This window comes from Rhodnius prolixus, unplaced genomic scaffold, assembly GCF_049639745.1.
Source record: "Rhodnius prolixus isolate KJV_2025 unplaced genomic scaffold, Rpr scaffold_4, whole genome shotgun sequence".
NCBI lineage: Eukaryota > Metazoa > Arthropoda > Insecta > Hemiptera > Reduviidae > Rhodnius > Rhodnius prolixus.
The window spans coordinates 2,913,871-2,937,698 of NW_027411614.1; the positions used below are offsets into that span (position 1 = coordinate 2,913,871).

Genomic DNA, 23,828 nt, shown 5'->3' on the forward strand with positions numbered 1-23,828 from the left:
TTTACTAATAATATAATACAACTACAAATACTTGCTAGTCTATGATTGTGAAATATAGAGAACAGTTTAGAGTTGACAATAGTGTTTAAAAGGCCCTCCTCTTGTTATTGGATTGGTGAACATGGGTTAGCTTTGTAGGAAGGGTTCATTGAACTTTATATCAAGAGGACACGTGGCGACACGTGGAACACTCCTAAAAGGACGTTACCCTATGACCCGGTTCTCTGCACAGAGATGGATATGGATCGGACCCCTAGAATCTTGTTTTCCTCTCCTCTCTCTCTCTCTCTCTCTCTCTCTCTCAATCTCCCACAGTTTAGGATACACATTTAGACCCTGGATCTTCCTGAATAACCCGACCGGCCAACAACCTACTACAACCATCAACGTTTAACAACACAACCCTTTTGGAGGTTTCCATTTCGGACATTGGAGACCGCTTTTTCGTACACGACCTCACTCATCAGCCAAGATAACCTCAGGGCATGTGCCTCACCACTATAATACTTCAAAAGTTATTGAGTGGGGCTGTGTGGTTAAAAACCAATACAAAGAGAAAAATTATCTTTAATTCAAAAACCAAAAAATAGTGAATAGATTTATCTAAAAGATAAAACAATTCGCTCTCAATATGTACTTATTTAAACTTCTCTGTTAAACAAAATATTTTCTTGCCTAAAAGTATTATTTTTCAAATTATATGCTCTCCTTTAATTTTTTGAACGGTCCAATTTCTTTGATTTATTTTTAAATGAGAAAAATTTGTTTTTATAAATGAATTTTATAAAATAAATTTAAAACTAAGCCAATTTCCTTAACTTCAGCTGTGTAGTAGGCATCTACTCAGGTGCAGATTTGAAATTAAAGAATCATATTTCAGAAGAGCAAATGCTCACAGTCTGTTAGCAGATTGTGCTTCATTATTAAATAGTAAAATTCTTTAAAATCTAGCCACATTTCCAACAGAAATTTTGCTTGAACGATTGAATCGTGGTCAGATGATAGAAGGTACATTGGAGTTTTTTTCCAGCTTCCCCACAGAATCTTTTTAGGTACCTTCACGGTCCATACCAAGCTTCTCCAAAAGCACTTTGAGTCGAAAATGCCTCTTAATGGGCACTCAATAGATGAAAATTATTTTTTACTTAAAAAAAAAATGTCAAATCTCTTCCTAGACAGACTTTGCCTGTCTTAGACCTGAGTATTTTTTTTTTTTTAAATTATTATTGTTAGGAGCCTTCATTGTTAAGGTTGTCTTAAGGTGTTAAGGCTGGGGTACCCATAGGTTAACCAAAAAAAAAAAAAACAAAGAAATGACCACACCAATTCTTCATGAAATTAAATCAACTCTTGAATGAATTTTTATAAATAGTTTAAGAAAATCTATAGAAATGTAAACCTTGAACATTTTCTTAATCAATTTTGAAAAGATTAGCAAATTTTTAATTTATTCTTAAATACTTTTAATTATTCCAAAAACTTATTCTATTTCATGATTGTTTAATACCAATTCTGTGAACAACAAATTCATGAAAATAATTATAATAAATGACGAAATATCTGTGCATCCTATCCTAAAATATTTTTCAAATTTAATTCTTCAATTAAATTATATTAGTAAAAAAAATTAAGAATGTCCTAATGATTTTTCTTTTTATTCATTTTTAAATTCATATATTTTGTTTCATCATTTAAAAATGTTTAAATTAACTTTATGAAATTTAATCATAAAAATTAGATTAATTGAAGAAAAATTAATTGAAGAAATAAGCCTAATATAGTTTTTTTAATATTTTTTATTAATACATATCAGTTAAAGTATTCATTATTATAGTATTAATCACTGTTTTATTAATTATTTTGCAAAGAGGTTTGTAACTGGTTGCTTTTGTCAGCCAATAGATAGCACTTCATTATCTTCTCTCTCGGTGCAAAGTAACCTGAAATTAGAAAGTATTTATAATTAACCATTCTGGGACACACCCTTTAATTTATACATGGCATAAATATGCTGAACAGGGTGTGGAGATGAGCAGCAAGGCGTTTCGTATCGGCGTAGTAGTAAAAATAGAAAAGTGATGAAATTCATTTACCTATTTTCATTTGAACAGTATCTTAACTTAAACTTTATTTTGTTGGACTTCAGTTTGTTCTTGTTCTTCCTACTTCTACTTTCTTTCTTCCTCTTACACATGGACAACATCCTGAACAGAACTTCGTTTGCCATCAAGCATGGTTATTTATTTTCTTGGCATAGCCCATCCATCATACGAAAAGATCTGTAAAAAAAAAAATAGCTGAATAGGATCTAGAAGTTCGACAAATACTTTAAAGAAGTCTATTACGCCAAAAACGCTGTTTCCAAAATTAAGGAATTAGAAAGGGAAGTCTCTGTTTCTACGAAGACAGTTCAGATTTAGTTGAAATTAGAAAGAGTGAGTCAACCGAGATTGGAAAGTAAGTTGTCGCTCTCGAAATTCTAAAAAAGTTTTTCTGTGCCATCAGTTAACAGTTGTCAAGTTTTCGATCTTAATAGTCCAGAAATATTGATCTTAGAGTAAAATAACATTTCTGATGGATTAGAGACAGAGTAGAAGAGGGAGAGAGAGAGAGCATCCCCGTAGGGGGAAGTGGACTAGCCACTTCTTCAGGGATCTTGGCGTCCCTGCGGGTATCCCCAGTCTAACAACACAAACAACATTATCTCTGACATTCCCAACATTCACACAATACTCAATAGAACCTGCAAAGGTGGTTGTTGTGTTCAGCTGCTAGGGCTTAGCGAAGCCACAGGCTCGTTGAGCTCATATATCACCCACACATTGAACCTTTCACAGGCGCTATACTTACATTTAAAACACTGTTACGTTTGGAAGACATTCAATCGATCTTCTGTTTCAGTAATTATTCATTTGCTTAATTAAAACTGTCCGGTAGGACAGTTGTATAAGGGTTGACCATCAAAAACTGCACGAAAAAGCGTAACGTTGAAAAACACCCAACTTTGACAATTTTTTTCTCTTTTTCTATAAAAGATAAAATTCCCAAATTTTCTTTAAATCTTACTCCAAACCCTCCTTTATAACTGTAATTTTTTTGCAACCACCCAGATCTAATAGGTTTCGAGAAAAAAGTTGCCGAAAATGAGCAAAAACGGCTTTTTCAAAAAATGTTCTTGTTCTTGTTCTTCTTGTTGTTGTTCTTGTTGTTACCTTTTTTGTAAACAACGTAGCGCCAAAACGCGTGAACCGATTTTCATGAATGAGGTGTCATTCGATTCAATATTTTATGTAGATGTGCCTTTTGGGGGTCCCGACGCTGTACATCGAATGGGAGAGGAGTTAGCCCCCTTTATGTAAGGCCCCCTCCAAAATTATTATTACTAATTACTCTGTAAATCTTGGCCCGATTTTGATAAAATTTGTTAGGATGATAGGGTTAGGGCTCCCCTACGTAACATTAAAGCGGCGATCAGCTCTTACACTTGTTAAGGGGAAGTATAGCAATCGTTTCAAATTATCGACACGTGAACCGATTTTTATGAATGAAGTGTCATTCGAATCGAAATTTTTTACAGATTTGCACTTTAAAAGTCTCGGCACCGTGCCTCATAAGGAGGGGAGTTTGCCCCACCCGAATAAGGCCCTTTTTAAAACTATTATTACCAATATTTCTATAACGCTTAGTCCGATTTTGATAAAATTCAGCTCGAATAAGTGGTTAAAGTTCCTCTACGTTGCTGATTCTCTTGCTCCTACTAAGAGGAAGTACTGCAATCGTTTAAATTATCAATAAGTGAACCGATTTAAATCAATGAATTGTTCGATTAAAAAATCTTTGCCTCTTTGCCTTTTAGGGAGAAGTACTGCAATCCTAGTTTATTTTTCTTACTCCTCTTAAAAGGAAGTACTGAAATCGCAGTTTAATTTTGCTATTTACGTACAAATACCTTCCTATGTTATTCAAAACGCTTTCTCAAAAAAATTGTTATTGAGGATGGTTTGGGAGCCGCAACTACAATCATTTTTTAAAAAGATCTCTCCAGTGGTAGTTAACACCTTATCAGGTTATAATGATAGAATTGTTTATTCCAAATTTTAAAAAAATCTGTAAAGCAGATATGTAACTTTGTAAAATAGACAAAAAGGAAAATCTATCCAAAAGGTACAAAAATCTCCTTAACAAAAACTTACAGTTTAAAATGTTAAGTATAAGGGTTGATTAAACGCCAAAAGGTACACAAATCAGCGAGTACCCAACATTTCATTAATACCTCATTAATATTTAAGTAATTCTACTGCATTAATTTTCATTAATAAGTTATTTTTTAGATTTTATTAGATATCACAGACCCTTATGCTGGCCACTTCATTTATATTATTTTTTTGTTATAATTATGATAAATCACATATACGTACATGCATGTTAAAGTAGAAAAAGACAAAGTTAGAGTAGGCTACTGTCTTGAATTCGTCTTACCGAAATATTCGTGAGCACAATTAACACACAGTTAATAACAAGTAGATTATTAAACAATAATTATTCATTTCTCTATTGTAATTTAATTTAGTCCCCCTAATTTTACTTATAGTAAAATACTGGAATAATTAGCTGTCCTAAATATATGCATATCTTATTTACTTTATATTACATATATACAACATTGTGGGAAGAACACCTAGATGGAGAATGTAATTGAAGAAAACTATATTATTTGCGATAAAGCCAGATAATTATTACCTATTATTATAAACGTTTGACTACTTCATAAAATAACAATTACTTTAATCAAAGAATGAACTTAAACCGACGATTTTTGTTTAAGAAATAAAAATAAATAAATAAAATAAACAAAATCATTGATGTATGTTGGTGTAAGCATTTTTTTAAACAAGGTTTTGAATTTTTTAGCCTCATATTTTTATTTTATTTTTTATAACGTTTTTCTTTTTAACCTGTAATTAATAGTTTGATTATTATAAATAACTAGATATTACAGTCAATCTACAGTGCTACTTGAACATATATTTTGTAGACGAAAATGGCCAGCATAAGGGTCTGTGATATCTAATAAAATCTAAAAAATAACTTATTAATGAAAATTAATGCAGTAGAATTACTTAAATATTAATGAGGTATTAATGAAATGTTGGGTACTCGCTGATTTGTGTACCTTTTGGCGTTTAATCAACCCTTATACTTAACATTTTAAACTGTAAGTTTTTGTTAAGGAGTTAAATTTAAGTGACCACATTAGTAACTACTCTCAAAATGGCGATGGTCTGAGATACAGCGCTGCTAAGTAAGTAAACTGCATTAAACTGCAGAAAGCGGTATGTAAATTTAATCAAAAAATAAAAATAAAACTAAGAAAAGACATACATAAGTAAGATCTCTGACCTTGGCAAACTATAGTTTATTGGCCACGTGTGTTCAATAATGTATTGCTGAGTTAACAATTTATTTACGTATTACATTAATTGCTATTATTATTACTTAGTAAATGAATACAATTACTGTAGAACTGTTACCTGCGTTTTTATAATATTTTATATAAGATTTTATTTATGAGAATCATTTTTAAACGTTAATCGTCAGTATATAATTTTAATGAAATTGTATCGTATTTGTTTTATTGACTTTTAATACTATTTTTGCTGTAGGTTTGACAGAGTTATCTAATTTTCTACAGGTTAAGAATAAACATGCAGTTGTAAAGGTGATTGGTAGTTTGATGCTGGATAATTTCCATTTCGAGCAATAATGTGCCTTGAAGCATTATAAGGGAATCATCCAATGTTGTACAAAACAGCTAACTGATTCGAGACTCTTGCATCTAGTTTTCTCACATCTCGTTCAATCAGAAACTTATAGTCTCGTTTTCCTCCACACAAACTTTACAAAAGAGCTCTCTGGATAAGAGCACTATTATGAAGAGATATCTTGTAAAACCACAGTGCCCATAAAGAAATCAGGTCAACCAGGTACCTGAGAGATGCTCCGTGAAAGATACAGGCAATTTTCAAACTATGCGCCATAAATTAAAATTTTAAGAAAATAAGAACCACATGATTAAAACCCAATCAAGATGGCAAAGGCTAGCCGCCATTAAGGTCATGTAATGTAAACCACAACAGTGATCATATCGACCAAATGAACGTACACTTATTAGCTGTCCATTCGTGATCACGTTGCTGTACTTTCACTTCAGGATAGTTCGAAAAAGTAAAAGTAATTTTGCATTATAGCAATAACGAATAATTACTGCTTAATTAATTTAAAAAAAAACTTATCTATAAAAAATAATAATTAATAAATCTATATCGTAGAAGTAAAATTGAAGAGTGATCTAAAAATAGAACGTTCAGTAAAACGAATTGAATGGTATGAAGTGACGGTGCTGAGCTTTATATAGATGGCGTACTCACAGTTTCCTCTCATCCAGACGACGACGAGTCATGGAAAGTTATATCGACCAGTTTTCTGGTTGAAAGTAAAAGTAAAAGCCCTTTCCTCTTCAGCCTCGAGATGACGGCCAGATTTCACTGGATCCAAGTTACGTCCTTCATTAGTTGCTCTATAAAGGTCACTGCCCTTTCTAAAGTTATCAGATAGAAAACTATCTATTTCTTGTCTACAATTTGCCTTGCTGTGACCATTGAATTTTACTGATATTCTGATTACAAGGTTTCCTTTAAACAAACAAAAAAATCATTGAATTTAAACTCTGATTACAATATCACTTAGTTAATATTTTTGCTAGCATTTCACTTTGTTTAAACTGTATAATGCTTGCCTTTTTTTGGAAAACTCATAGCATTTTATTTACACTTTCACCCTTTGATAATAATCGAAGTGCTGCCTTTTGAGAAAAGGATCAATCGAAATTATTAAACAAAACATTCAATTCTTCCAAACCTGCGAACTGTAACCCACCAGATGGTTAACTTTGGCGGCTTCTTGTAACAGAAAATCAAAGGTATCTGGTTACATATTTAGTTTGAGTTATTTGTGTCAGTTTTATAATGAATTGAATCTATTCTACTAAGTTTGGTATTTAGAAAATTTTCAAAAAGTAAAAACAAAAGTTTTTTCTATTCAAGGGCTCTTACAGGAATCAGGAATTTCTCTGTGAAAACTTGATTTTGAAAATATGCCTCGTTTGCTACAACTCCTCAGAGAAAGAAATGGCCACCAACTAAGCAAGTTAATAAAGAAAAATTACTTCTTTTTTTTTCAATTAGATAGCTTTAAAGAAATTTGTGATTAGTGTTATCACCCTAAATGTAACACGTGCATTGTCGCCTAAAATTACCTAACTTGAGTGTTTGTAGCCAAAAAGGATCGTGTGTAAGTGCAGTCGTCCTTATCAGTGCGATAAGTGTGAATGATAACCGCAAAATGTAGGTCAGTATTTATAGCAGCAATTATTTTAGATATTATTGAATTTATTTTAATGGGTTATTTTTTTTTACCCACAATTCTGTTTTCGCTTGAAATTAGAGGGAAGCTTTAAATATAAAACCGTCAAGTTTCAACTTATAAAACTAAAAATTTTAATAGGATGAAAAAATAACTGCTAGTTTCAGTGATGATATGTTTTTATTATGCTGAACTTTCGACCTAGAAACTAGGTCATCTTCAGGGCTAATTTACAACGTAATATTCTACATCAGTAAAGGTTGGTGTCTTCTGTCTTGTCTACTCGTGTACTGATGGTTTTTTTATCCTATTGAAACAATGAATCAGTCACCAAAAATAATAAACAGTAAAAATTTTAAATCAGATTGTAAAAAGGGCCGTATGTAGAGAATAGATTGTTCTCCGAGCATTGCAGCAGTCTTATTTCAAGTATTGACTGGTCTAGCCAGAATAAATTTAAGATAATGTTAGAATGTAGTCAGTTCTGATTCCCCCCTCCCACCAAGAGGCGTTTCTCACTAAATTTAGAGAGATCTCTTTTTGTGTTAGTTCTCCAGAGGTTTCTGTTCCAAGCTCAAACCCAATCCAGCTTCCAGCTGGCCAATGTCCTCGTTGTCGGAGGTTACCAAGTTAAGCCTTGGTTTACCACTTCATCTACTTCCTTCAGGCTACCAATCCAAAATATTTTTGGGGTGCCTTTCATGTTCCATTACGCAAAAATGGTCATGCCTTGCAGCCTTCTTTCTCAAATGGCCACCAAAAAGTTTTCTTATACCTCCAACAACTTCTTTATCATTTCATTCCTTATGACAGTTCTTCCTAGCGAATCGATGATGTCTCTGTTGTATAATATTTTTATTGTGGCTTTGTGAATGAGTTTTTTTATTTTATGTATCGTTGAGGATGCTACCAATCTTTAGTGAATCCTGGAGAAAACATTTCCTGGTACACCACGAGATAGCGGCACATCTAAAGCTTCTAATTTGCATGAAATGTTTAGAAGATTAGAACTACTATCTAACTAGGAATTTCCAATTATAACTTTTATAGAATAATCATAAATTTTAAAAATTTAAACAGTTCCACTACGTTGAATATAATACGAGTATATACAATAAGTGAAATTGTTCCCACAAAATGCTATATTAATGAAATATAGTTACATTTAAATAATTCTCTTAACATTTATTACAAATAATGTTCACTATTTCAAATCGATTGGACTGCTTCAAAAAAATTATGGACAAAATTTTATACTTTTATTAATATATATTTTTTTAAATTTTTATTTATTACTGCAGACCGTAAACAATTCAATAATGGAATATTTTCCTTATCAATTTCAAAAACAGAACAATCGCTTTTGATAAAGCGTCAAAACAAATAAGTTAATGAAATAAACAAATTTGATGGCATCGAACCGTGGACAAAATCTATCATTATCAGAGTAATCAGACTGGGCTTAACGTCCAACTACCATTTACTAGGTGTCGTGGACGGAGGCGACTAGCAAACATACTTTACTGTAAATTTCTTTTATTAACCATTAAATAAAATCCAAGGCCTAAGACCGGGAATCGAACCCAGTACCACAATACATATTAGCTTCGTAGGTCTCGCCTCTAACCGCTCGGCTACCTTGGCGCCTAATCTATCATTATTATGTCTTCGATCAATTCACAATTGATCAATAGTATTCACTATTATATATAGTATATAAATTGAGTTAGTTTTAAACGGTTTTCTGAGTTCCAAAAAAAGAAAAATGTGCTTTTTGATAATATTTATGAAAATTCCAACTTAAAAATCGATAAATCATAGGAAACTGTAACTTTAGATTTTTCTTCGGGTTTTCCCGAGGGACCTGACAGTAAATTTTGCAAAGAAAATCCATCAAAGGGAAATTTTAAACTAATGAGATGGGAGGGTACTTCCTGCTGTGGAGACACTTAAGTTTGACACGATTTCCGTTTCAAAGGCCGACTGTGTGCAAGGAATTGAATTGAATTTTTTTGTTACTATAAATGCAGCTGATATCTTAGGCAAGTCAATGTAGTAAGAAGGTGATGAAGTTCGCACAGAGGAATGAATAAAGAAATTGAATCTGAAGCTAGGAACTGATAGAAGCAGTGGGATCAAGAACGAATTAAGTTTACGAGTCGAAATACCACTTTATTTATTAATAAAACGCAACTGCTCGATCTAACTGCATATATTATATCGACGTATAAAAAAAAACCTATATAAATGCATCCTAGCATTATCAGAGTAATTGACTCTAGAAATAGCTGGAGATCTACCCTACAATATTTATTAGAAAAATTAAATCTTAAATTAGTTGTAATCGAATACTTTGATTACTTATTAATATTCTTTAACAAATCAAGTATTAAAATTATAAAAGTAACATTTTTTATTTTATTTTTACTTACTGCTCATAATTTTATACAAATTACGTACAAATAAATCATAATGACGTAAAAAAAATAATACTTTGGGAGATTTGTCCTATAATAAGTTGAATGCACTTTGAGTTAGGTAGCCTATGGGTGTATAATACCACGTGTTGGGGACCAGAAAACTGGACGTCGTACTAGGACCTACGATCAAAGAGGCATCAACGTTGGTTTCCCCCAATAGAACTGCGGTCACACGTGTAGTGCTGGAGGTTGACTGACCCCTTACACGTGAAACAACATTAAAAGTCTCCGTATTTTGTCCAAATAGATAAGGGAATAAATAAAGAATATATTTTTTTTTCTTGTTAGACTATTACAAAATCTATTATAAAATTTTTTAAACATAAGATCATTAAAAACAAAAAATAAACTGAAGCTTTCTAATAAGAATATCAAATTTGGGGAAACAGAAAAATAGGAAAAATAGAAAAAGCATTGTGGCCTGTGGTAAAACTAGTCTAGCCTTCAAGAGGTTATAAGTAGGGGAGTTGTGTCCCCTCTCTTAAATGATGACGTTTGCTCCCATTAAGGGGAAACCAACGGCAACGCCTCCACGTGTTTCCAAGCCCATCCCCCTTGGACTAGGTCATTGATACCCAGCGTGGAGGACACACTCGATTTTCGGCAACATCGTCGTAGCTCGGTATAAATCGGTATCACTCGTTATGAAATGGTCCTTTCTCTACACACAATATACAACTGGAAAACATCCCGTAAACATTTTTTGGGAACTGTGAGGTGTGTGTGTGTGTACGTGTGGTATAAAGTTGGTGGTTGGTGGTTACAAAAGTTTTTATTTTTCGAAAATAACACGTTTGAGAAGAATTTTTGTTTTGTTGGGTGAGCCAAACACAAGTTTTGTTTTTTACCTTGTTCTCAAAAAAAGGAATTGAAAAATTAAACTACCTCACGGAAAGCCTAATTAACGGATTTTGATTAAAAACTGTAAATAGTAAATAGCCTTTGATTAATCTGAACTGTAAATATAACCAGATCAAGACTTACTAAGAAGGAATCTTGATAAAAGGCCCATCCATAATACGATCAACTTTATGATAGGTCAAGAAGTGGTTTCTCAAAAATACACAATGGAACTACAGGTAAATATATGTTTTCATTAATTTGATATAATGAATGAACTTCTTTTTTTGCTATAATATTATATTTTTTTGCTATAATACAATCTTTGTATTTACATTTTACATACTTAAAGCTTAGTTTGTTTTTATATTTCTTTAAAAATTGCACATCCTTCTACTAGCACTTCCCGTCTATTCGTTTAATGCAAAAATTATGGTGCCGCAAAGCAAAAAAAAACAAAAATTGTTAATAGAAATTAACAAACAAACAAATTTTACAAAATCTTGAATAAGTTTAATGATTAGATTTAAAAAATTTTCATTTATAAAACTGAAATTAAAAAAGTAGGCATTAAGGATTTTCTTTACCATTTAAAATTTTGCCATTTTTCTATTCGCAACATGGCGGTAAGGCCCTGTGCGTCCCTTATATTAATTTCAGGATTAAATAAAAATACATAAAATTATATTTTATATGCTAAAAATTGTAAACAAGAATTTAAAAAATAACATTCAATAATTGTAACCAAAAAAAAAAGAGTAAACATGATAAACAATTTCAGAATAGGCTTAATGTGGAACTTATGTTCCGAGGTCAGGCAATCAAAATGGCCGACTCGAGTTCTCTTTGAGTCCCTGAAGAAACACTGACCATACTTTAACAAATCAGTATTTGCCTATTGCAAGGTTATTTTTTTTTTTTTGTTCCTCTCTTAATGTGTATTCAAAAAATATAAATAAATAAATAAATATATTTTATCCCCACTTATGATTTCAAGGCAAAACTAATACTTGTTTGCAATTTTTAATGTAGAAGGGTTGACATTTACAAAAAATTTTATCATGTTTAGGCTGATTTTTTTTTTTATCATTAATATAATTTTTTAACTAAATTTATTTGTTTTTAAATAATAAAAGAAATATTCCCAAAAATATATTTGATATGACGGTACCATATACATAAATACACTAACACGGCATTCTAATTGGGATAACATTTGTAGAAAATATATTTTTCAAAATAATAATTCAGGATTGCCCAGAAACAGGGCAAACTGAAAAAAAAAAAATCGTACCCATAAAATTAATTTTAACACAGACTGAAAACAGGGGATGCATTTTTAAATTCATATTTAAGAAATGTTTAGAATCATAGAACATATTTAATTGGGCCCTCAGCAAAGAAACTTTTTTTTTACTTTTTTTTTTGAAGTTAAAGGGAAGTCAAAAATTTATATTTTAAAATAACCTAAATTGCTTTGAAGTTTTTTTACATTTAGATTTAATTAAATTTTTATTGAATTTATTGGGTTTTATGTGCGTAAACCACGCAGCTGAGAAACACCTGCCGCAATGCGCAACGTGAGTTTATTGCGTCGAAAGTTTTACAAAGTATACTTATACTTTTCTGTAGCTGAAATAAACCTCAAATGATAATAAGAACTTGATTTCATTAAATAATAAATAGCATTAATGGGTAAATTTATTACCACGTTTTTTTTTAAAAAAAAAGAGAGACCCCTCCCAAATAAGCCTCCAGTAAAAATGGCGACCTCAATAGTTTTTTTGTTTTCATTTTTCTCCATGGTAATTATTAAAGAGAAATTAATTATTTTTATCACAAATAAAAGTTAATAAATTTAATTTTATTAATTTAAAACATAAGAAAGCATAAGAATAATTCAAATAAGATAGATTTGAATTGTTTGAAATGGCCGAACGGGGGTTGTTTGGAGGTGTCTGTATATACACGGTCAGGTCACTGACTTAAGGGAAAGTGAACGCGTGGAGGCGCAGCCGTTTCTTTCCAACTAGGTCTCACTGATTGTGGTAACCAACGGCTGCGCCTCCATGGCCTATCCAACATTCTCCTGCAATTTTATTAATTGGCATAATTTTTCAACAGCTGTTTTCCATTTTAAATTCATCTTTAATCATGTTTTATTTGTTTGTTAGTTTTTATTTATGTATTATAAGTGGTAGATAGAGAAAGGATAAAGATAGGAAACGGGATGTGACCATACAAAAGCCCCTCTCTAGAGTATATTTTAGTGTATCGTACAGGTTTTAAGAGCATTTACCATGAGAACTATTGTTTTCTCTAAAATTCATACGTTGAAGCTACTCGGGTAACCGGAAGAGTTTACCAGACATTATTTCCGTTCTTTTAACCTCACATGTTTCTCTCTGAACTTGACGTAACCCCAGGAATATTGTTCTGAATCAGTTCCCTATTTTTTTTTAATCATTAACCCTCAATTAGATTTTTGATTGGATACCTCCATAGTTTTTTAAAGGAGAAAAATATAAATATTTTGAATGAAAAAAAATCCTCGTATCTATTTCCTGCAAGCTATCGTATTTAAAATAGAACCAAGGAAAAGATACGGAGATATTTCCTAACCATGACCTAGGCTAAACTGTTGGGCAATGTACCTAGCTGGTGGGGTCCTTCTTGGCACGTGTAATGACGTCAAATGATTCCAAAGCGCATGGGCCCCCACTACTCGTGTACACGTGCAACTCTGCTCACAGTGTCAGTCACTCGTAATACAGAACATGGAGAACAACAAAGACTGGATTAGAAACTTTTGGAGTTCGTGTAATAAAGAGAAACAGGACGGCAATGGTAAGCCGCAAAAAAACTCTGGACCAAATTTTTATTAATTTGAATATTTAAAAAAAAAAAAATGAAGTATTAAACATGTATAATCATGTTTAATGGTTTACTAATTAAATTGATTTTTTAATTTTATTTCTTTCTTGAGACAATTTTTTGATTTGTTTTGTTTTAAATCAAACTAAAAGTGGTGTTTTTGTGTGTGTTCTTATATGTGTGTGCAGATTTGTGGAGCCGGGTATCCGAGATGGTGGGCTATCTGAACACAAATTCAACAACAAGTGGTAGCGGTGTACAAGCCCGAGAACAACCTGTAGTGGCTGTCGGTGCAGATTGTACGCTGAGTCCGTTAGGCGAACGCCGAGAAGAGGAAGCCTCCGTGAAGAGAGTGGTCTGCAGTCCAGATCTGTCGGTATTCCAGCCGCCCGCACAACCGACTCCAGCCGATTCCACCAACGACACGCTACAGTGTACGCCTTGCAATAAGACCTTCATGTCTAGGAGCGCACATCAAGTCCATATGAAGACTCATAAAGAAGGGGAGGATCCTTATCAGTGTAATTGTTGCGGTAAGACGTTCGCCGTCCCGGCACGTCTTACACGTCACTATCGGACGCATACAGGTGAGAAACCTTATCAGTGTGAATATTGCCATAAATCATTCTCAGTGAAAGAAAATCTAAGTGTACACCGCCGGATTCACACCAAAGAGCGGCCCTATAAGTGCGAAATTTGTGAAAGAGCTTTTGAACACAGCGGCAAACTGCACAGACATATGCGTATCCATACGGGCGAAAGGCCGCATAAATGCGCGGTTTGTAGTAAAACGTTCATCCAGAGCGGACAATTGGTTATACACATGAGAACGCACACCGGCGAGAAACCTTATGTATGCAAAGATTGTGGTAAAGGGTTTACGTGTTCCAAACAGCTCAAAGTGCACAATCGTACTCATACGGGCGAAAAGCCATATTCATGTGATATTTGTGGGAAATCGTTTGGATATAATCATGTGTTGAAATTGCATCAGGTAGCTCATTACGGTGAAAAAGTTTACAAATGTACCATATGTAATGAAACGTTCACTTCGAAAAAAACCATGGAGAGTCATATAAAAAGTCATTCAGAAAGCGGTAGAACAGAAGAAGGAAGTACTAATGAGACGGAAACTTCTTGTGCGTCTTCAACCAGCGATAAGGAGAACAATAAGAGTAGTGCGGAGAAGAACGGAAGTTCCGGCCCAGGTGGTAACAATACATCAACCTCCGCCAGTGGTAATTATTCTAATATGCGCGAACTGTGCGGTTATCTATATAGGAATGAACGTGCCGGCGGCTTAAATCCAGCCTTGTTGGCCGCAGTGGCTGTAGCCACTTCAGAAAACGGCCCAGAATACCGACCTAGTCCTGATCACGTATTAGAAACCCCCAGCGGCCTTGCTGAACCCCCAGTATATTTGGTACCTGAACCAGTTGCCTGTATACAACGGAAACGTTCCTATACACCGGAATTAATACTGCCGGATATGATGACACCAGAAGAAGAAGAAGAACTGTTAACCCCGCCGAGTAGCAATCCAGTCAGCCCTGTACCATCTTCATCCCCGGAACCAGTAGACTTAAAGGAAGTTATTAGTTTACCTCCAAGAAAACGTACAAAAGCTATATTGAAATCCATGGAATCAGAGACCAGTTCAACTCCACCAGTTCGATATAGTTCGGTAATACATTATGCCAAAGCGTCATAAAGTGTTTTTCACAGAATAAATTAACAAAAATGTTAACATCTCACTGCCAGACATTCGTATCTGTGATAAAGGGCGCAATCCTTCATCTTTGTGTTTGTGTAAATAAGAAACAAAATTTCAAAAAAAAAAAATTCAAAGTGTCTCAGCTTAATGTTTTATACCAAGTATAAAAAAAAAGTATATAAAAAAATAAATTGTAAATAAAATATTTTATTTGTGCAATAAAAAAAAAGTTTCATTGAGACTTCCAACTTTAATTTAAAATTTAATTATAAAAGGTTTGAATTAAATTAAAAATAAATGAATCCACAAGGAGTTGTGTTGTGCCACAGTTGTAGGTCTCTTTGCAAATATTATTACTATTATTATTATTATTATTAGGCGTTTACAAGAAAACACATTTTTTAAAAATTGTTTAAATTTTCGAAACGTTCCAAAAAGTGTTATAATAAAATTCGATTATAATGCCAACAACATTCTACCTCTAAATTAGCTAAATTTAAGATAAAAAAAACGAGCAAAACAAAAATTAACCCTCGTTATTTATAATTATGTTGTAATAATTTATTTCTTTATATACCTTCGGGTGCAAAAAAAAAGAAAGAAAGAAAACGCAATAAGAACTATCTTCTCGGGAGGAGAAATACTTGAAGAAAAAGGGGCAATAGTCAAAACTTTTTTGTTAAAATGTCAGTTTTGCGATTGTTTTGTAATCAAAGATGAGACAGGACATCTTAAATATTAAGTTTCCAAGACCCAATGGTAGATATTAGCTCAATCTTTTCTCTTTTTTTTTCCTCTCTCTCTTTGTGGTTGATTCTTTTAAATTGAATGCATTAAAATTTCTGCATTTACCTAACAGCAATTTAATCCTTATTATCATATCTGGGCCATCCATTGACGATATTAACGCTCAATATAGAAACTTATTTCTTTCAAAAAGATTAAGTTCTCAACTCAATTTGATTTCTTTTTTTTAATTTAAGGAAAAAAAAAAACCAAATAGACAATCCATTCAAATTTCATGTAAATTATTTCACCTAAAGGAGAGATGAATTCAAATTTTTCAAGTGGGTTCATTGGTCCCAGTTTCGCTTCTTTGTTACTTTCTAATGTCCAAGTTTTAAGGAAAACTTTTTTAAGGAAATGAAAAATTATTATAAAAACAATTTTTTACTCTTTTTTTTTCCACCCGAAGGTATTTATTTCGTATATTTCGAAAGAAAATAAAATTTATCATTTATTTTTATTTTTTTCAATTTTTTTTTTAATTAGTAAGTAATGGCAAAAATTTTAAAAAAATAAAAATAAGTAAATGTTCTTGTAAGAAGTTTGAATGTAGCAATGTAGATATTTTCTTTAACATAATTATGATGAAAAGAAATGAAAAAAAGATTAAAAACAGGCACCTGAGTACAGAGTATTTGGCCAACAAGAACTCTTATATTAAAATATATATATGTATGTATATATATATTTACATATTTACAAATTAAACAAAAACAACTGGCCAATACGTATTTTTAGATGTTTAAAGAATGATTAGATTTCTAGAAAAGTCTTATTATTATTAATTTAAAATAAATAATAGTAATCTTCAAAAAAAAATTCTTAAATCACCCTTTTTGAAACTATTAATTTTAGATTGAAAAATTTTTAGAATAATACACTTACTTTTTTTTTTAGTTCTGATGTGATTTTTCCTCTCATTATTAATTATAAATTGTGTCGTTGATAAGATACGAAAATACATTAGAAAAAATAAATAAATAATTATAAAACCAATATTAAAGACTGTAAAACTAATTATATATTTTAATTCGAAGAGAACTGATTTTTAATTGTCGTACTGAATGAATAATTGTCATTTCTATTATTATTAATTATTACTATCATTATTAAAAAAAAAAAAAAGAAGAAATATATGTAAATAATATTGATTGTTTAAAAGTTTTGTTTATTTTAGTCCTGATTCTTTTTTTCTTTTTTAAACTATGAACTTCAGTGAACTTCATTTTTTATAGCCTCTCTGAAAATAATGCAAAATAATGCCTGTCAACCTTACACAGCAGAATCTGTTGAAGTCATCACATTCTTGAACCAGCTTCTTCTTCAGCTGAGTATGGAAATGCACCACAGACAAGTAAACTTCGTTTACCTCATAAAATTGGACGTCTCCATCCAACAAAAAGTGATCTTAATTGAATTTATCCAGTAAAATTTTCCAAGTAAAAAAAAAAAAAAAATTGTAAGTTTTTGTGTGTAAGCAATGTGTTTAAGAAAAAAGAAAATCTTAAGACACGATTTTTTTTGGGGGGGGGGGAGAGTAAATCACAAGAAAAGTGTCCAAAAACTATTTCAATACTTTGGATCTTCCGCTATAGGAATTTTTTTTTTATCTGTTAAATTACTGAAATTTACATCGGGGTATGCAAGAGAAATAGAAAAACTTTTTAATTACCTGTGATTCTGTGTGGTGATTAATCACAGAATCTGGTATATTGTTATACTTATATTTATTTTTGGTATCCTGATGAAAACTTAAGGAAATTTGACAAGATCACAATACTTCCGCTTAAGAGGTAAGAGAAATTAAAAAAAAACAGTGCAATGTAGTTTCAATCGTTTAATTATTAATTTTCCAATTTTTAAACTAGTGTACACTTTACAGCTTCTCTGGCAAGTAATCAAGATTCTATTTTTGAAATTTAAAAAGCTCATTGATTTGTAATGAGTTGTTTTTTTTTTTGTTTTTCTTTTTAACGATTCAAAGATTTTAAAAGACCTTACTAAAGCTGAGTGCTCGTATAATTGTGGGATTTTTAATTGAAATAGAAGATGAAAATAAATCATGAATTTTCTAATTTTTGTGGAAACAATATTATTAAATCCATCTCAACTTTTTAGGTACCATATAAGTTCAATACAGTGAACACCATCTCCATTGAAATTGGATTTTTGTAAGCGATTATTTTGCTTTAAAAAATTTATTCTTAATTGTATACAACTTCTTTCTTAGCAAAATAAGAAATAAACGTTTTGACGTAAAGTACAAAGCTGTTTAAGAAGAAATCTTGACTGAGTCATTTCACCTACTTTTAAAATAAACACCACCTGCATTCAGACAACGGCAACACACTTACGTCTTACCATTTACAATATAATATTTCTACGGAGTCCATTCTTCCCTCGTTTATTGAAAGTTATTAAAACTTTTTTTTTTTATCATCGCCCCTTTCTAGTTATTGAAAAATGGTCACGATCCCCCTTATATTTTTATAAATACTACTCATATTACAATTAATTTAACATAACGATAGTAAAGTACTAGATCGATAGCAATTCAGTAAAGTTCCCAACTGAAAAAAATAGAGCACTAATACTTCTTGAAACTAGCAATTTTTATACGTATCTATCATTACAATAATGAGAGACTAAAGGGCAGTGAACCCGCATCTCTGCGAGCACTTCTCCGAACATTACTTTCAGTTAAGCGATTTTTAGCTCATTTCTAATCTTTCATAATAGTACGTAAGATACAGAAACTTACATTCTATTCAAGCAGTACTATGGAGGGAAGCCTCCTATCTCCTCTGCCCTTTGTAAAAGTGAAAAATTCTTTTAATAAAGTGTTGCTACTGATTGGAATATTTTGGTCACTGGTCCTTTGGAGTGTGACCAAATCGAAGTATAAATTTTCTCCTTTCTGTGATTTTTTTCTAGGCACAGACTTAAATAATTTTTCCAAAAATCACTTTTTCAGACTAGATGGTCTCAAAACAGATTCTTCCGTTTCAAACCCGCTTTTCCAAAAGTTGTCGTATCACAGTACTTCACTTAGTAGACGTCTTTGGCGATAATAGTCTCTTCACAGGCTACTGTAATACCTAAGTTATGTTTCAATTGAATTATAAATAAATGGCTTATTTTATTAAAAATTTATTGAAAAAATGTGTTTGCTATTTTTTTTTTATTAATAACTGAGTTTGTTTAGTCAAAATCAAAATTATATTTATTCATAATTGCATGCCCCGTAGGGGGAAGTGGATTAGCCACTTCTTCAGGGATCTTGGCGTCCCTGCGGGTATCCTAGCCTAACAACACGAACAACTCTTTCACTGGACACCCTAAACATTCACACAATATTCATAGTGCCTGCAGAGAGATAAGAGTTTAGTGTGTGCAACTATTTTTGGGCTTAGCGAACCCACAGGCAATATACTAGCTCAATTTACAAACATTTAATATTTAATATACTCCTAAATTTAAACACAAAAACTGAGATGTTACAAATCCAAATGATCGTTCTTTTTAGGGTGCAGAGTATTTTGCTTATGGCTTCCTTTATAATCTACAAACTACCGGAAATACTTATATTGAGGTCGCTAATAAGAAAAATGAAAGTCTGGTATGAACACTCACAGGACTTAATCAAATTCTCAAAGTTGTAACTTACTAATATTTTATTTAACTATTTTTACAAACTTTAATTTTGTTTACTAAATTTTAGTTGGCTACTCTAAAATAAAAAGGATACTTTTGAGGGGAGTGTGACTCACAGCTTCGCTGAACTTCCTTTTTATTCAAAAGTTATAGTTTTGCAAGAAACAAAGTTATTTAGTTTAAAGGTAATCGTATTAAACGATTAACCCGGAGAATTATTCGGTCTTGCAATTTCTTTTAACGTGAACTTTAAGATGCTCATTTTCCACTTGTTTATTGTAAAAAGTGATAGATCCGCTCATATCTTTAAAATGGCACATTAGAGATAAGTAACTGAAGGACTAAAATATTCTTCTCCTCCAGAAATGTCCTTAAATTATTATTATTTTCTTTCTCTCATTCTATTATAGTAAGAAATGGAATTGTAACCGTCTCACTCTCATGTAACCCAAAAACGAAAATCACTGAAAGTGGGAATTTAATAGTTCCCAATAACTGCAATAAATGTTCAGTCAAATACCAGCAACAAAAATATCAACAAATTTTTTCGTTTTTTCAAGGTTTCTAAAACAGCTTTAATGATTTTATTTATTAACTACTGATGTAAATCGAAAACTAAAGGCTAGTTTGTCTAAAGGGTTCAGCTCTTCGTAGACTTTTAAGTCTAGTCGAAAAGGCAGGACTGTAGGGCGAGTGTCGACATAGGCAGAGGCTTTCTGACCAATCCTTGCAGGGTCAATCTATCTACAACTTATATTTAAAACAGATTTTTTTTTTTAATCTTTGATTAAGGATTTCTTTTCTGGGAAAGATGGGATGGATAGTTCCCTCTAAAGTTTCATTTCCCGTAATTGACTGCCCAATCTCTTGTTTTTAGCTCAAATATTTAAATTTTAATGAACATTAAATGAGAATTAATAGAAAATCGTGAAAGTGATCACGCGTGTCTATCGAGGTACTCTATTGTTTATTTATTTTATTGCTTTTATGGGTCAATCTCTCTCTCAGCAAGGAGTTGACTTAATATAACCATTTTTACAAACATTTGGCGTGTAGTATACACTATATATATATACGTAGTTAAGACTATCATCTCTGAAAACTATCTTACATTATTTGACTTCTGAACTAATTGGTATTCTTTAAAACGAGTTTATAGTGCCAGATGCTACTGATAGATAGCACTGGGGTACACAGTCATACTAGCTGTTGAAACTAAAATGTGTGTAATCCTTCCATATTTTTATTTTAGCAAACAAGAAATGCAGTATGAACACTCTTTGTTAAAATTGTCGACCCTCCATCTTATATACTTTTCCTAACTAGAAGTTCGAAGCAATAAACTTTTTATTTATACTACACAGTACGTAAATCATATACTGAAATAACAACCATTCAGGCATTATTTATATGAAGAAATTGAAGTTTCCTAATAATATACTGTAACAAATGTAAATGCAACCTAGAATGTGCACATAACTTAGGAAATTTCGCCCCCATCAATTACAATAATCCCGCATTTTTTAATACATATAAAAAAATAATAACCACCAGAAGTGCTCTCAATTTAATTTTACCAGATCTAGGTAACGGACAGTAGACCTCCAAGATTTAGCCTAACAATATTCACATCAGTATGAAAATCTGCAATCGATCCAAATTACGTCACTGGATGCAGCTGTATAGGCGTAACAGCTAGTTTTCGTCTGTTTTATCTTGCTGAAATTTTGACTTTCAATTTCTCGCCTCTCGAGTATCAGATTTGTATGAACTTTTGCTTAAATATAGGGAACGTTACCCTCTACATTCGAGCCAAGTTTCAGCTTTCTTGGTGTAGAAGTATTGGCGTTGTAGTAAGTTCAAGTTTACCTATATTGTATCTTACTGAAATATTGACCCTCAATTTCTTGCCTCACAATGGTTAGATTGATTTAAAAATTACTTAGATAATTGTTTTGCAATTTGAATATAACACGTTAAGCTATAACGAACGTTTCGTAATGGCTGAAATTACTTGCTGAAGTATGAATGAAATGTTGGGTATTCACTGATTTGTGCACCTTTTATCACTCATTAGCCATTACCCTTAACTTTTTAAATTGTACTTCTTGTTAAGGAGATTTTTACGTATCTTTTCAATATTTGTTCGTTAATTTGAACCAATTTATTTGTTTTTGATACCAAATGATAGATATTCGGATCTTGAAGAATTGGCTAATGTACGTCGGGTGAAGTGGATAAAAAGTTCTTATTAATGCCTTTGGTACTAGTCATTATTTTGGAAGGGACCTTACAAAAATGGGGCTCCCGTTTATCCCCTGCAATGGCATGTACAGCTTTGAGACCACCAAAAGCCACATCTACATGAAATTCGGATGACCACCACATTCATCAGTTCACTCCATTTAGGCACTACGTTGTTTACTAAAAAAAAAATTTAGGCCCTACGTTGTTTACTAAAAAAAAAAAAGTGAGATGAAACATTTTAGAAAATACCGTCCTGTCCTACCCAGAAGTTTTAATTATTCTGTGAAGTTATTAGACTTTGCACTCATTCTAATTTGGTCGTATTACTTACCACGCAAATAGATGTTAACTTCTTACTTGCTTTCTTACCGTCTTCTTCCGATATCGATGATTCCTGTGCACATGGAGTCAGGATATAAAATAAATAAAACTTTATAAAATGGAAAATGAAATATAGGTAACTCAAAGAATTAATTTTTTTATTTATTACATAACTCGCCTAAGACGTGTTATAATAACACATTAATACACATAACGATTCCTACATGATCACTTGGGCAGAAATAATTTACCAATAAAGCAGTGGATTTCAGCTCTCTTGTAATAATGAACCTAATAAAAATCAATAAATACAACAAATCCAAGCAAATTTAAAAGTAATCACAACACAACGTTTTTTGCGCAACTCTGCTTGGCACACCTAGTTATAAAAGTACGCTAAGATGTCTGGAATGTGGAATGGGCAAAACTAGCGTCTTGATGGTTCCACCTATAAGTTTATTATCGTTAATTCTGCAGGGACAAGAAAAATCAAGATCCTTATACACTTTGTTTATCAAAAGTTAACATTATTCAAACTAATGATTAAATTAAGGAAATAATTGTTAGAGTGAGAATCTAGAATATAACTTCTACATTAAATTAATAATGGGTGAACTTTCCTGTTCATTTATATCACACAGGATAGTGTGAACAATTTAAATCCATCACGAACCTCAAATTTCTCAAACAAATAATGAATCAGCAAAAAAAAATCGTAACCATTTTTTTACCGTTTAAATCGGAAATCCTGATTAAAGTAAAAAAAAAAAACACCTCAAGAGAACTAACAAAACAGAAAGGTATCAGTGAATAAAAAATCCATGGATTTTTTCTTCTATCAGTACTCCCTGATTAACTTTTCGCTCAAGATTATTTAAAGCTTTTTAAGTAAGAAAAAATAAAAAATAGATTGGGTAAATCTCGAACAACATTAACACTACGACATCTTGGCTCTAAGTACAAACCAACTAAAATATGGAAGAGAGGGTGACATAACAATAAAAATGTTGCAATTGCGCAGACGTACCTTGCGTACATCACACACGCCTTCTCAAGGTTACTTTTCTCCTTGAAAGTAAATTTAATAAAAAATAAAGTAAAAGGCCAAGTGAATAAATTTAGTAGGAAATAGACAAAAAAAGCTATGGCACTATTAGCACCAACTATCATAATTTTTTTCAAAATTACTGGTACAATACATAACGTAACCAAGTCCTTAGATATCTAACAATATGAAAAACACACACATAAAAAAAAATGTTGCTTAAAAATCTGAGGTCAGAATTAAAAAAAAAAAATTCAAGAAAGACTGATCAATTTCATACCTTGGTCTAGATTAGTAACACTTCCTCACTTATTGACAGAAAACTTATTAATAGAATGCCTCGTTTTTTTTTGTTTGTAAATTATTACATTACATGAGAAAGATAATTAATTTTTAATGAAAAACTAAATGTGTAATTTGAACTAAATAAGGAAGAATGCATTGA

At 31.8% G+C, this 23,828-nt stretch overlaps 1 protein-coding gene and 1 long non-coding RNA gene across 4 annotated transcripts; one reads left to right on the forward strand and one right to left on the reverse strand.

Moving 5' to 3' along the window:
• Window positions 1-1,778: 1,778 nt before the first annotated feature.
• On the reverse strand, window positions 1,779-23,798 carry LOC141456540 (uncharacterized). 2 transcript variants are annotated; one of them, XR_012459842.1, is made up of 5 exons: window positions 23,664-23,798; window positions 22,349-22,411; window positions 6,429-6,692; window positions 2,094-2,279; window positions 1,779-1,940 (listed from the first exon to the last, which is right to left on the reverse strand). It is a non-coding gene; the product is annotated as an uncharacterized lncRNA (long non-coding RNA). The 2 variants fall into 2 exon arrangements; XR_012459843.1 differs by lacking the exon at window positions 6,429-6,692.
• On the forward strand, window positions 6,981-17,209 carry LOC141456533 (uncharacterized). 2 transcript variants are annotated; one of them, XM_074132660.1, is made up of 3 exons: window positions 6,981-7,206; window positions 10,875-10,981; window positions 13,805-17,208. In XM_074132660.1, exon 3 carries the CDS (start codon window positions 13,828-13,830, stop codon window positions 15,325-15,327), a length of 1,500 nt encoding a protein of 499 aa, XP_073988761.1. In that variant the 5' UTR covers window positions 6,981-7,206; window positions 10,875-10,981; window positions 13,805-13,827; the 3' UTR covers window positions 15,328-17,208. The 2 variants fall into 2 exon arrangements, with proteins under 2 accessions (XP_073988761.1, XP_073988760.1); XM_074132659.1 differs by lacking the exons at window positions 6,981-7,206; window positions 10,875-10,981 and adding an exon at window positions 12,514-13,589 and having other exon boundaries at window positions 13,805-17,209.
• Window positions 23,799-23,828: the final 30 nt, after the last annotated feature.